Source organism: Theobroma umbraticum, unplaced genomic scaffold, assembly GCF_002168275.2.
Source record: "Theobroma umbraticum cultivar Fairchild unplaced genomic scaffold, ASM216827v3 scaffold_30.0, whole genome shotgun sequence".
Classification (NCBI taxonomy): Eukaryota; Viridiplantae; Streptophyta; class Magnoliopsida; order Malvales; family Malvaceae; genus Theobroma; species Theobroma umbraticum.
In genome coordinates, this window is record NW_018397254.1 from 5,632,802 (window position 1) to 5,647,098 (window position 14,297).

At 34.4% G+C, this 14,297-nt stretch overlaps 2 protein-coding genes across 6 annotated transcripts; one reads left to right on the plus strand and one right to left on the minus strand.

Annotated features, from left to right (window-relative positions):
• Positions 1 to 3,638: 3,638 nt before the first annotated feature.
• Positions 3,639 to 6,773, plus strand: OEP37 (chloroplast outer envelope protein 37). The gene is made up of 6 exons (XM_021418825.2): positions 3,639 to 4,276; positions 4,844 to 4,933; positions 5,329 to 5,499; positions 5,774 to 5,868; positions 6,104 to 6,224; positions 6,370 to 6,773. The coding sequence occupies exons 1-6, from the start codon at positions 3,869 to 3,871 to the stop codon at positions 6,502 to 6,504; spliced, it is 1,020 nt and encodes a 339-aa protein (XP_021274500.1). The 5' UTR covers positions 3,639 to 3,868; the 3' UTR covers positions 6,505 to 6,773.
• On the minus strand, positions 4,211 to 14,290 carry LOC110409441 (uncharacterized). 5 transcript variants are annotated; one of them, XR_016351222.1, is made up of 16 exons: positions 14,009 to 14,288; positions 13,532 to 13,835; positions 13,330 to 13,422; positions 13,158 to 13,248; positions 12,515 to 12,581; positions 11,772 to 11,815; positions 11,189 to 11,359; positions 10,992 to 11,090; positions 10,817 to 10,885; positions 10,395 to 10,533; positions 9,933 to 10,134; positions 9,357 to 9,466; positions 9,163 to 9,202; positions 8,179 to 8,387; positions 7,435 to 7,556; positions 4,211 to 4,340 (listed from the first exon to the last, which is right to left on the minus strand). XR_016351222.1 is itself a non-coding variant. In XM_089783565.1 (15 exons), the coding sequence occupies exons 1-14, from the start codon at positions 14,141 to 14,143 to the stop codon at positions 8,203 to 8,205; spliced, it is 1,749 nt and encodes a 582-aa protein (XP_089639691.1). In that variant the 5' UTR covers positions 14,144 to 14,290; the 3' UTR covers positions 7,276 to 7,602; positions 8,179 to 8,202. The 5 variants fall into 5 exon arrangements, 4 of the variants coding, with proteins under 4 accessions (XP_089639688.1, XP_089639696.1, XP_089639691.1 ...); XM_089783565.1 differs by lacking the exon at positions 4,211 to 4,340 and having other exon boundaries at positions 7,276 to 7,602; positions 14,009 to 14,290; XM_089783564.1 differs by lacking the exon at positions 4,211 to 4,340 and having other exon boundaries at positions 7,278 to 7,556.
• Positions 14,291 to 14,297: the final 7 nt, after the last annotated feature.

Consider the following 14,297-nt stretch of genomic DNA (forward strand, 5'->3'; position numbering starts at 1 on the left):
ATATATACCAAAACTGTCACCTTCATCTAAACATCAAAATCCTCTGCATTAATTTTAAAGTATCTTTTCGAGTTTGACAACTAGGATCTATGCCATTACAGAACTCTGTAACTGTTAATTTACTTAGCAAATTTCCTGCATCAAACTACTTCTACATGGAGGGTAACTTGCTTCTGCTCGATCTTTTATGGCATTTTCCTTAACAGACGAATTTTTAGCACAAAATGAAGTGAGGGAAAGTATTTCCACACATAAATATATATAATTAACAATAATGTAAAGCATATTTAAGGCAATTACCTCATTAGAAATGAAATTCTCCCATAAGTACTAATATTATAGTAGTATAATTAAGTGTAAAGTTTGCCGCCCTGGGCGTCTGCTTTGGCCGTCCAAGCTAATAAACTTTAGATTCTGGCGGGTTTTTACCTTGGCCGCCCCACTTGTTTTGATTTAATTGCATTTTACTCTCTTTAATATTTATGAAATTCATTAATTTATATATTTACGTAGTATATAAGTTGATATGTCACTCAAATTTGTCTTTATTAAAAAAATAATCACAGCAAGTCAGCAACACATAAAATCAATAAATGACATAAAATTCAATAATACCAAAACACCATTCTATTTAATACAAATTTTGAAATTTTCAAATATTATCTTATATCTTATGAGAATGGGATTTTAGAGATTTTCAAAAATATATAATAAGATTGAAAGCATTTATAATTTCATAATGTATATTAATTAAATTATATTATTTTGAATATATTTAAATATTTAATTCATTGATTGATACATAATTTCTTACCTAAAAGAGTAAGGTTTAAATTCTTTTTCTTCCAATTGTAACAATTTCCTGAATACATATAGTATATATTTTGCTTTTACGTTACATAATCAGTTCTTAATTTTCACAAAAGACATTAATTGCATTTTAGTTTGTTGTATGACTTTTATTAATTAACTAGAACATGGTTCCAAGCAGAAAACTGTCAAACCAATATATAGAATATGACAGTGACTGCATGGTACAGCATTTTATGATCAATTTCAAGTCGATCTCCTGGCATACTTATGAAAGATGCTTCCTTGCCCAGCTTTGTATTTTAGTGAAGATTAATCACCCAATTAAGGTCTCATTAGTCATTATCCTTAATTTCCATTAATCTTTCTATAGATCAGGACATCCCCAAATTTCTGGGAAGGAAGCTTTTCAAGCCTAAGACCGGTTTAACTTATTCAAGCGTCTCTTCCCTAACATGCAGGCTGACTTTAATTAGAACGCAATGGTGACAGTGAATTGAATAATAAAATTTTAGCTTACTGACAGTAAATTGCTTCCTTTCGTCCCATTCCTTGTTCCCCCTTCTGTGACTTAGTTTCAATTCAGATGTGTGTAATTTACCAAAAACAAATTCACATATATCTATTTGTTCTTGTGAATAAGTTGTTCTAATGATAGTTCAATGTACATAAAGAGACGAAATAAACTTTCTTGTACTGCAGTGTTAAACTGTACCATGTTTAATGATATTTCTTCTCCCCTTTGGGAAGTATATATAATGTTTCTGAACAGCCTGATCAAATGCAAATTCTGTTGCAGCCTTCTAGGTTTTCTTCTTGTTTTCTTTCTTTTGAGCCAAGGGAGGGAAGCTAGGGTTTCATCTTGATAAATCTTAATGGAAGAGGGCTTATGATTAAAGCAGAAACTCCTGCAAAATCTGTCGGCAACCCAACTTGCCTGATTCACTGCATAGTTTCTGCAGTTTTATTATAAATATCAATGGCTCACCGGACCCTTATCATCGCATCTAGCTAGGTTGATCTTCTAGACTACTATATCTCATTTTTTTTTTATAATTAAATACCTATATAGAATCTTCCTAAGTTGCAACAAGTAAAAGTTAAAAGCTATCTGCTGCATAAGATCTTTGTTCTTTAAGGTATGCCGAACGTAGGATATGAGACAGGGAAACCGGAACATGTAAGCACATTTTGCTTTCAAGAAAATTAATTACTTGATAACTTTTAAACTAATGAATTTAGAATTATTTTGATGGAAAATTGAAAGGGATTTGTCAACATATCTATAATATACATATGATAATTTTGTGTTTAATTTCGCCATGAACAGTACTTATATAATGTGGAATTGCATGTTGAATGCATGGCATAAGACATGTCTTTTACTGAGTGAAAATTTTCTAATAATTAATCAGCAACACTGATTACTTACCATCCACTAAATATGTTTCAATTTCCTTTTTCTTTAAAAAAAAACAATTCCATGTCAATTCCTTGTGCCTTTGTTTCTTATAATAGATAAAATTTGCTGTGACTAAACACATGGAAAATATTGTTTCCATGATTTTATTAAGATGGATAATGAAATATTTAACAAAAACGAAGCTCATATAATCAACTTGTGATAGTTTAATAATTATATTAATCTATTAATTTTTTTTAGTTATACCTTAACAAAGGCATGCAGCTTGTGAAGCTTAAAAATAAGTTTTTTTTTGTTGATTTAACTAAAAAAATTATAGCAAAAGAGTCCAATGGTATCCATATACTTATTCATGAACTCTAAAAAGTTGAAAGTACTAGCAAAATTAATACAAATACACCTAAAAAGCTCAAGTTTTTCTGTGGCAATCTTCTAGCTACCACATTATTGAGTAGTTATAAAGAAAACGAAATTGCATAAGTAATTATATATATATATATATATATATATATATATATTCTATTCCTTTGCTGTGATTAATGGAGCCTGGATAACCCGCATGCAGGCTTTGGGTTTGAACGCAAACATTTGAGAACTGCCACAACCTAAGCCCAGAGAGCTGACATAGACAGAGGCTTGATCAAAGGTTTCCATTTTCTCCATTTGGGCTTTTACTAATTGCTGTAAGAAATTTGTGGAGCCTTTGTTCTTTAGATTACAAAACAAAGACCAGGAGTCGTTAATAAAGTTATGTCCTTGCTAGAAATTCAACAAATATACAAAGACTCTGATAAATTAAACAAAATTTCTAGATTTGAGCTCACTCTCTCCTATAGAGTATTGCAAAAGAAATTCTGTATTATTTATACATACGTCAAGAATTAGGTGAATTTTAATATAAAAAGATATTTATGTTGACTTTGTAATACTAGGACGATACTATTGTCTTAATTATATTATTTAATTTATAATAAAATTTATTTTTATTTATATAAATAATCAATTTGATTATATATCGATAACGAATTCATCGTTAATCAAATCGGCATGCATTATACGGTATGGAATATATTTTTATATGTTTATAATGTATTTGGTTAAGACACAATTAAAATTTGATATGTCCAATTATTTAAGATATAATTTTATTTTAATTTTTAATTAATAAAATAATATATAAAAAATTATTTCAAATGGTACATTATTAAGGAATATATTAAAAATTTAAATTAAAAAGTAATAACTTGTTCTATTTATATCACAAAATGAATATAACATTTTATTTTTTTTTATTTATCTTACATACATATATATCAATAGCCTATGCTTAACTACCAGCCCTGCAAGCAACAGTATAGTTTTAAATTTCAATTTTCAAGTCAACTCCTGAGGAGTTAGAGAAGAGCCATTTTGTTTCAAAAAAAAATTGGGAATCAAAATTCAGAAATTTTCGCAATAAAATTTCCGCCTAAAAACGTCGGCCCACAACAATCCAAAGGACGTCTCTCTCTCTCTCTCTCTTTCAAACAAAGCAAAAGCAAAGCTTGAGGAATAACCCTCTGATAACCAAAGGCCAGAGTTTTAAGCCTTTAAGACAAGACATCGCCTGTACTCACCAACCAAACCAAAGTAGCAATGCTGGAACCATCTGCTCAGAACCCCAATTACCTAATCCCACCACTCTCACCGCCACCGCCCTCGCCGCCGCCGCCGCTAGAGCCATCGCCACCATCTTCAACACCCACCAAGCACAATCATTTGTTCTCTTTACTCTCAAAAAGACCCTCCCTCAGGGTGACTTCAGAGTTTGACAGTGACAACCGTATATTCTTCCACAAGGTGTCGTGTAAGCTGTTTGACAACCTTGCCAAGCTTAAACTCTCGTTCGTTAACAACGGCAAACGCGAGATCTCGGACCCCCAATTGGCGTTAACTTCAAAGTACTTATCTATCCACTACGATCCTGAAGAACAAAATGCCCTCATCAAGAGCTCCTTCGATGTCGGTCCTATGTTGCATTTCAAAGCTGCCCATGATGTCAAGGTTTGCCGTTTTCCTTTAGAGGCCTGTTTTCTGCTTAGTGGTAGTGCTTCAGTTGCTTCTGTTACTGAAAAGTTTATAAAATTGAAAGTTTCAGACTATTATGTGACCCTACTTATTTACCTTTTATTGCTGTGAGTGAGTGATTTGAGAGATTGCTTTGTTTGGTGATAGTTATTAAGATGCAGATTTTCAAAGTTCAATTGTAATTTCTCTTCTCAGGCTACAAAAGAGAATTTTGAGGTTTGGGATTTGGTTGGTGATGGTTTTTGAACATTTGAGGTGCAAATGTTCATAAATTGATGATGGGGTTTTACAGGACTCTGCTCTCGTATAATGGTCAAGTTGGTCTTGTTACTTGAAGACCCCTTTGAACATCCTTTTTGCATTTGGATTTTTATCTTAAAAACATTTCTTCGTTTCTTAATATGAGATATATGCATTTGGGAAATCAGAAAATAATTATTGCTTCTGAAGCCAACACTATGATAATAGTTGTTTGAGTGCTGAAATGAATATTACTTCAAGCCATATATGCTGTCTGTTTCATATGTCATATATTTTTCTCAGGCACAACAAGGTGAGGTGGCAATGGTTGCAAATCTTGCTGATCCCAGCTATGCTGTTGAAGTATCATCTCCTGTTCCATATGTTGGTTTGGTGAGTACTATTTATACTAGTATCTTGCTACTGAATATCAATCAATTGATATCAAGGTTAGGAAATTTGGGAAACTAACTGTTCTCAGATGATACTTGGTAGTTTGGCAGCACTTTAAGCTGTTTTTCCTGTTTTTCCTATTTATTTATTTTAGTTTTGCTAGGTATTTATCATAACACTAAGTTTGAAAAATATTTGTTAATGTCTGTATGCATTAATCAACCAAAACTATGCCTCCTTTTGCATCACACAAACACCTGATCAATGGTAGTGCTCTTTCATTTTTATTCTATGCATTATCACCTCCACTGTGCTTCTTTTTCACTTTTATATGTTTAAACATGGTTGTAGCTTTTCTCCCTCTACTTATCACTGTTGCTTTCTTGTTACTGCAGCCCAAAGCAACAATTAGATTCCCTATGGGTGAAGTCACATTAGAGGAGAGAGAAGAGGAGGAAGTGCCGAAAACGTTGTCAATAAATGGAATTCTTAAAACTCCAATTTTGAACGGGGTCTGTGCTGCTCATTACAATGATGAGGAACTGAAACTAAGATACTCATATAAGGTGGTTTTTCTTTCAGTGTTTTAACTTTCTGCTTGTGTGCTTGTTTATTTACCTATTGATTGATGGCCTAGGCTGGGCTAGCTTCTATGGGTGATGCACTGGTATATTTCTTGTTTAAAAACTTAGATGGCTAGTTGTTCAATGTTTGACCTAGGTGACTGATAACCACCTTCACAGGAAATGCTGCGTTGGAAACACTATGGATGTCCAAATTTTCCATCTTTTTGTATGTTTTGTTTCTAGTAGATGGTTCTCATGGTTATCCAAATGGCAGGATGGGGCAATGTCATTTATTCCTAGCATTTCACTGCCATCAAATGCTTTATCATTTGCATTCAAGCGACGTTTCAGTCCATCTGATAAATTGAGGTTAGAACTCCCTCTCTCTGTCAATTTTGGAATCTGTCTTGGAATTGCTTGTGCTTATTGGCTATGGATGCAGTGTTCTTTTGTTTTTGCATGAGATGTATGTGGGAACATATTTACTGGGAAAATAGACTTCTAAGAGAATCTTAGGAATGCCTGAAAGTTAGACAGTTCTTTTTCCTGCAATGTCTATTTTTATTGAAGCGTTTTCTGAGACAGTTTTTGTATTTATCTGCAGCTACTGGTACAATATTGATTCAAACGATTGGAGTGCTGTGTACAAGCACACATATGAAAAAGACTTCAAATTCAAAGCTGGCTATGATTCAGAGGTTCGTCTAGGCTGGGCTTCTCTATGGGTAAGTTCTTCTATTTGCTTAACTTTGTTGCTTTCCATGTCCTGAACTTTGTTGTCCTAAAAGGCAAGGCCACATTGTATGCTTGAGATTCCCTTAATGAAGAGCTTTTACATGACCCGGAAATTTCTTAATATCATCGCTTCAGGTTGGAGATGAAAACGGCAAGGCAAAGACAGCCCCAATGAAGATGAAAGTCCAGTTTATGCTCCAGGTACCCCAGGATGACATTAAGTCATCAGTGTTGATGTTCCGTGTTAAAAAGAGGTGGGATATATTGTAGGCCATCCGTGGGACAGCCTTGTCCCCTTTCTCCTACAGTCTCTCTTTATAATGGCATAGTTTTAGGACACCTTGTAATGATGCTTATTGCTATATAATGACATCGGTTGGTTGATAAAGATACCCTTAAAATGGTTTCCTTCTCTGGCTATGAATGGTTTGATGCACCTCTGCGGACATTAATCCCAGCTATGGAGTAACCATGAAGTGAGATGAAATTGGACGTTTTGGAAAGTGTGATTACAAAGAGATCTGGATATTTTACAACCACATGGTGTCTGCTAAACAGGAGCAAATATGGTTTCCATCAATGACTCAAAGCTGAATTTCTGCTTTGTGAAATAGCAACGGCAACAACCAAGCAACACAACTTAGCTGCTTTCCCAACAGATCACTTTTCAATTGCCCCTATATGAAAAGCTGCTTAATTGGTTTTAACAAATCATGAAGCTGATTTGCAGTTGCAGTAAATGCATTAATAGTTCCAAGATTACGTGCTTTTCCAACCCACTAGCGTTAGTCTGCACATTGCAATAATAAAAGCTATCCTGCGATGTTCCTAGCGTTTCAAGTCATTTGTCTTGCCTCGCATGATGGCAAGCTGCGAGTACATATGCTGGTCAAAATGAATCCTAATGCACTACAAAAACGATGGTATAAAATGCGGAAACCAGATTGAATTATGTTGACCTATCAGGGTGAAATTAGGGTAGAAATTTCAAGCTGTAATGTTTCTTTACTAGTCCCCAAACCAGCCCGGCCAAAAGAAAATCTGGAAACCAGAAACTTTGATTATCCTAAAATTGATACGAAGTTCGAGTATCCCAAAATTGCCTTGTGTTATTTTGCTCAAAATCAAAAGGTACATCATGTATGGGGTCAACAGACGTAATGGGATATACTACTGTACATTCAACCTTCAAAAATTTACCTGATAATTCATAATTTAACAGCAGAAGAACATGAAGATATCTAGTCACCCTTCTCTAGTAGCTTCCAAGACTAGTGGCAATGCAGCTTCAGCACCCCAATACATGTTTTAGCTTCAAGAATCTGCAAACATACACACATTACCCAAGAAATAGCTGCGACCAATAAGCTGCAAAACAATGTAAATGTCCGATTCATTCTAGAAGGCAGTATATAAAGAGAAAACATGAAAGGAGAAATTCTAAAATGTACTGCTCCAATTGGTTAGGTTCTATTTTGAAGTCTCATAACTACCTAAAACTTTTTCTAAGGTACGATAATTACAAGTTTTAATAACTTCAGAAAATAATGCAATTGAGATCACAAAGTCTGTAATTAGTTTGAGTTGTTTGGAAAAAAAATTAGCTTTAAGGATAAAAATGTAGGAAGGGCAAAGAGAATCAAAAGATGGCTCTATGAAATTATAGTGACCGTCAGAGCATCCTGCAATGGACCATGCAATCATTGATAAGATGCAAATTGCAAATTAGTAGGAAATTAGGAGAGAAATATTAGAAATCTTCCAGTTGAACCAGCATCTGCATTCACATGATGATCCAACAACACTAGCCATTTTCTCTAACCAATGAATCACCAAACATTCCAGTAGAAATTATAAGCTAGTTTAATCATATTTATGATGATCTTGTGCTGTGACTGAAGCCTGGAGAATGAGTAAAATGAAGCAAAATGGAGGGAAAACTACCAGTAAACCTCTGGGTTAAGAATGTCAGTTGTCATTGTCGTCGTCGTCATCATCATCATCGGAGTAGTTATTATCACTAAATTGCTCATATATTTGATATTCTCCATCACTAATATCTGCAGCTTGTGTTGCATCACCACCAACAACAGATGGGAAGCTGCCAAAAAGCTCTTGCAAATATGTCCTTGAGTTGTTTTCCATATCTAAATCTAAGCAATATGTAGGAAATCTCAAGCAGACAAAGAACATCCAGATACGGACAAATCTAAAAACTACACAGGTATATAAATGATCATATCTACATGTGTAAGTATGCATGTGCTTGCATGCTTGTCTGTCTTTGTGCATCCATGCGTGCATTGATAAGCTGAGATACTTTGTCTGAGGTTGAAAAGAAGGCCTAAAATACTTTTACAAGTCACAAACACTTTTTTACAAATGAGGAATAACCTCTTATGATTAAAAACTTGTATATACTAAAAAGTTTCAATATGTTGAATGCATTCCTAGCACTTCTACAAGAGGTCTGAATTAGTCTGCGTGGTCATAGAAGTTCAGCTTAAAAGATTTGCAATCACTTTTTCAATCTTAGACAACATAACAAGCCAAATTTATATTATAAACTTATATCAAAGCCTGCTTACGCTTGTGGCAAAAGGCGATGGCCTAATGGTAGCTCACTATAGGAAAAAAGAAGCACTGATTTTAAATCAAAAGTTTCTTGTCCTGGGCTTATCACCAATTTCGGTAATCTAGAATGTTTTTTATGCTGCCTTGCAGCCTGCATTAAATTGCATAATATGAAAAAGTGATTGCAAAGCTTTAAACCCACAGTCAAGGCCAACTTAAATCAATTTAATAGAGAAAATGTCCTTTGCAGCTTTTCATACCCATGTTTGAAAGCAAGCTGAAGGTCAAACCACCACTTTATTTCAAAGACACAGGCTTTGAACAAGAGCACAAACTGGCATGATTCAAGGATACATGTATCTGGTTGCAAAGGGATTTCATCATCCTCGCCACCCTACAGATGAAAAAAATCAAAAAAGTTCCTTTTTAGTTTTTCTTCTGGAAAGAAAAAGAAAAAAGGAAAAAAGCATGAAGTAACAAATATCATGATTTGCTGAGTGTTTGACAAGAATGTAAAAACTATAGCAAAGAACAAATATATAATTTACCAGATTAAGCGTCTCATACACATCCAATTCCTCTTCATCATCAGCGTCAATTTCATCTTCCTCATTATCAGAACTTTTCGGCCTTTCTTTATCTTCATCACCTATAAGCTCTAGATATTAAGTTAGTATATTGAAACTTGGATGATTGGTCTAAAGCAGCTAGTAAAACCAATCAGATATATGAAGTATCACAATCTAGTTTTGGTTGAGCGGTCACAAAAATTCAATAAGAAAAGGAAAATCAAATGTGTAAGTCGTAAGTATTGTGGGCCAGGGAGAAACTAAATAACATGGAAAACAAAAATTTGCAGCAAGAAAGGAGGTATATGGCATATAAATAGATTCAAGAAAATAGAAGCATGTATCATCAATATAGAGTTACACAAATATATGCAAATCACATTCAATAACAAGAATTTTAAATCAATTTCATAGATTAAGTATGTTAGATTATCTGCAATATTGGTGACTGCAATATGAAAAGTGGGGCAGTTAAATTAACCACAAAATAAAAATAAAAGACTAACAAAAGATGAGAAATCGAGAAACTTCAAAAAAAAGGCTGCTCATTTGAACCTCTATTAGTTTGCCTGATCTCCTGTTGATGAGAGTTGAAGACATCCTTGTAAATGCATGACCTCTTTAACTTCTCAAATTCATCAGAGTAAGATTTCCGTATGCTTTCTGCACCATCTTTGGGATATACTGACAAGAACCTCACCGCTACACGAAGTCTCAGGCAGTCAAGCACACACTCTGAGAACCATCCTGTTTTAGACTGCAAAGCATCTGAATAAACATAAACATGTTTTGTCTAAAATTGCAAAATTAAGCATTTATGGACTTGTATGCAAGAAATGTGTGAGGACATCACCCCAAAAAACAAACCTAAATCACCTAAGACTCCGATAACCACATCCTACAGACATCCCCCCTATGGAAAAGATAAAAGAAAAAGAGAAGAAAAAATCCAGAGGATGTGATGAGAGATAAATTAACCAACACATGTGTGGACAACACTCAAGATAATAGACTCACATCGCATGCTGCTAGCTTTGGAGGCTTTCTTATCTCTTGGTGAATGTAATCATCATCAAGTTCAAATAGTTGTAAAAATGTCTGGCATTTGTAAGGAAATACCCGAAACGAACATAAATCTTCCCACTTATGCTTCAATCTGTGTAATAAAAAATTATTAAAAGAAATAATCTTCACACTAATGCCAACTGTTAAAACTCAGCACAAGCATTTTGGATGCAATCGAATGTCATGTGATTCATGTCAGTGTTAAGTATTCAATTCGATGAGCATACACCTTCATTCTATTACAGTGTAATTTGTTGTAAATGATGGCCATAAAATGCTCTTATATTCTAGACCTAGCAGAAATCCATAAAACCTGAACTCTCAAATGCTGAACATGTCTAAAGAAAAAGGTAAATACATCAGTATCAACTTACTTGTTAGCTGTGTTAGCATCAGAATAGCTCCTTAATGGTTCAGGTACACGAAATTCAGTTCTCTGATATCTGGTAAAACAAATGCAGAAGTAAGCATCCGACAAATGACTTGATCGAAGCCATTAAAGCATGTCATATGTTTAATGAAGGAGATCATTGCCAGAAGAACTCTTACATGCGAGAATCAGGATCTTTGCGAGGATCATATCCCTTTTTGATCCAGAACCTCAGAAATGGTCCATTAGAAAAGTAGTAAGCAACCCCAAGTAGAAGCCTAAAAGGACAGAGAAAGATAAGGTTCATATGAAGAAAATTCAACCGTCCCAGGAATGAATTTGTTAATAAATAGGAGGGCAAGTTTTCAGGCAAGACCTTTTAAGCATCAAATGGCTAAATTTTAGACCTTTATCAAGCAAGCGCTCAGTCACAGATTCCTTGGGCCATATAGGTCGTTCATCAAAGAGTTTAGATACGGTAATCTGCCACTCCCACTGCTCTGAGCCTCGAGTTATAAGTTCCTCCCAATTCACTTTCTTAGGAATCTGTGAGAATGCTAAGTCCAACAGAAAGATGGAGAATAAAATTTGTACAGCATCCAAGTTAGACACATTCTTTTTTTTAAAAAATATTATAATACTGGGAAATTAATCTTATTAGTGCCAGAAAATTGATCCAAAATCTCATAAAATTTTCAAAAAACAGGCTGCACTTTGTTTTTAATCCATTTCCATCAATATTTACCAAAATATTATCCATGAAACCACTACAAAAGGGCATCAACAGAGAATAAAAGTTCTCTTACTAAACAATCAGAAAAGATTTTCTTCAACAAAAAAAATAATAAGGGTTAATCCAGTTGAATATAAAACCAATATGATGTAGAAGTATATTGAGTTCTACTTATTGGAAAAATATATTATACGCAGCAGAAAGGTACAATGTGATCAGGAGGATATCTTTAATGTTGAAATCAATTGCAAGGCCTGGCTCTAGATCAACCTGCATGAAAGGAAATCAAATTTCCAGTTCAAACATCTCTCATCCTGATTGAGATAGGATGTGTTGAAAAGAAAGGAAGACATTTACTGCTGCCAAGCATGCAGTCATGTTTCTTTAAGAAAATATGAGTATTAATAAGCTCAACAAGTAGCATTATAAAAAAGAAAGAAAAAAGAATTGATGTCTACCACAAACTTAGATCAGCAAAGCTTCATTTGTTCCATATTCAGTGAAGTAACAACCAAATTCTAGCTCAACATTATCATAAAATAAGAAAGGGAAACTCTCATAAGCTTTTGACTGGCTACATGCATGTATAAGTGAGAAGCTTTGGTATGACTGGAAAAATGAAGGAAAAAAAAAATACGAGTGAAGAATTTTATATGTTCTTGATCAAACAGCCCAGTGAGACCTATCTGCCTATGAAAATGATACAGCTAAAGATAAGCTGCACTTTCCACTGAGCATTTTCATACCAGCAGATTAGTACTACAAATGTACTGACATGTGGATTCATTATATATATATATATATATATATAGATAAATTATTAAACAGACACAAAACATATGCAGCGTACATGGTTGAGTATTTGAATCTGCAATTATGTGCTGCGAAGGTCAGCAGGCATTTGCATGTCTATTTTGTTCAGTAAATTGCAGAAAAACTGACAGAGAGAGCAAACCTTTAAGTCATTACCTCAGCCGTATTCTGTACAACTCCCTCTTGTTTCTTTTTTGAACTTAAGATGGTTGATGGTCTTAACCTGAAATAGTAAGAACTTATAAAAATTAATTCAAAGAACAAAGTTTTTCAGGTCAAAATTTCCAAATAACCTAGAATCAGAAAGCTCAAAGTCAAACACATTTGTCATAGAGAAGTTTTGCTCCATGACTAAAAGTATGCCTCTCTTTCTTCTCAGAGGTCTTAAAAGAAGAACAACCAATTTCACCTTTAATTTCTCAATAACAACCAGCATTGGGATTGATACATTATATACTACTAACAAATATTACTTTCATACAATCATTTGCACAATGAAGTTCTAAATTGCTTAAAAGCTTTATCTTCTAGCAATAAGTGCATCTATTTATTAGAAATATGATTAATTGTTCATTTTAATCTTTTTAGAAAAATACAAATTCACAAAGCTTATAAATCAATACATTGAGCAATGTCCTTCACCTTATTAATGGTAAAAACACCTTGTCTTACACTTATGCCTTTCAAGTATTTAGACTATGGACTTAAGTTAAGAATATCCCCTTTATCAAATCAGAAAATAATAATAAAAAGAACACACCCATGATATAAGCAAATAAAAATGCCAAAGATTTCTTACACTATATTCTCCGGCATATCCTTGGGTGAAAAGAGCGGGGGCAATATCATCATCACATCCTCCTGATCAACGTCCATGAACCCACCTTTTTCTGTAGAACAATAAAAAATTAGTCAAACAGAACTAAGTTAATTCCGATTTCATGTTGAAGTGATAACTATAAAGACCTCACCAAAGGGTGGCTCCTCTGCTTCCGCCCAGTTTCTCTTTCTCTTCCTGGCAGCATCCGCGTGAACAGCGAGAACATGCTGATAATCAGCCATTCCTTCGCCAAAAAAGGAAAAGTCAAGACAAGCGCAAATCACCTAAGCTTCATTTCTAAAACAATAATATGCCTTAGTTTGTTCTTACAAAAATAAAAAGAAAATTCTGACCATCAAAGTGATAAGCCTCTGAAACACGAGAAACAATATCAGCACAAAGGTTAATTTGCTCTTGTTCAGATATCTGCACTTCAGCTTGAGATGGCTGTTTCGGATTTTCGGAATCAGTTGCTCCAGATGTTGAACACTCTTGTGCTTTACTGGAAGCTTCGGCACTTTGGCCATCAGCGGACTTCTTTTTAGATATTTTAAGCAGCAAATTGTTGCAGGGACGAAGCTCCCCAAATGCAGGACGCGAATACGGATCTTCGGGCCTGAAATGGAGCTCCAATTTGTTTGACTGTGAACTACGAGCCTGTAAGAATTAAAAAAATTTCGAATTCCCAGAGACAAAAGTTAATAAATGAACACTCCAAAGCTTGCACAAAGGAGGAAAAAAGCATGAAAATTATAAGCGTATTCTTTTCAAAGCCTAAAAGTTATTGAAAATTTGAATACGGTAAAATAATATATACTACATAAAATTACCCTGAGGATCCCCTCGGTTCCTCCAAGAGTCTCGATGGCGCGAGCAGTCGTCTTAGGATAACCCGGGAAGTGCACGGCGAACGACTCGTCGTTCGGCAACGTGCCGAAGACTCTGCCCTCTTTTATCACTCCCATTGCACCTCTTGCTAAATGGGGTTTTAGGTTTTTTTTTTTCTTTTTCCCTTTAATCGAAAGAGTGAACCAATAACACGACCAGAAGATTACGTCATCTCCAAAAATTTTGAGTTTATTGTGTAAATCTAATCAAGGTCGGTGGTAAGTATATAAC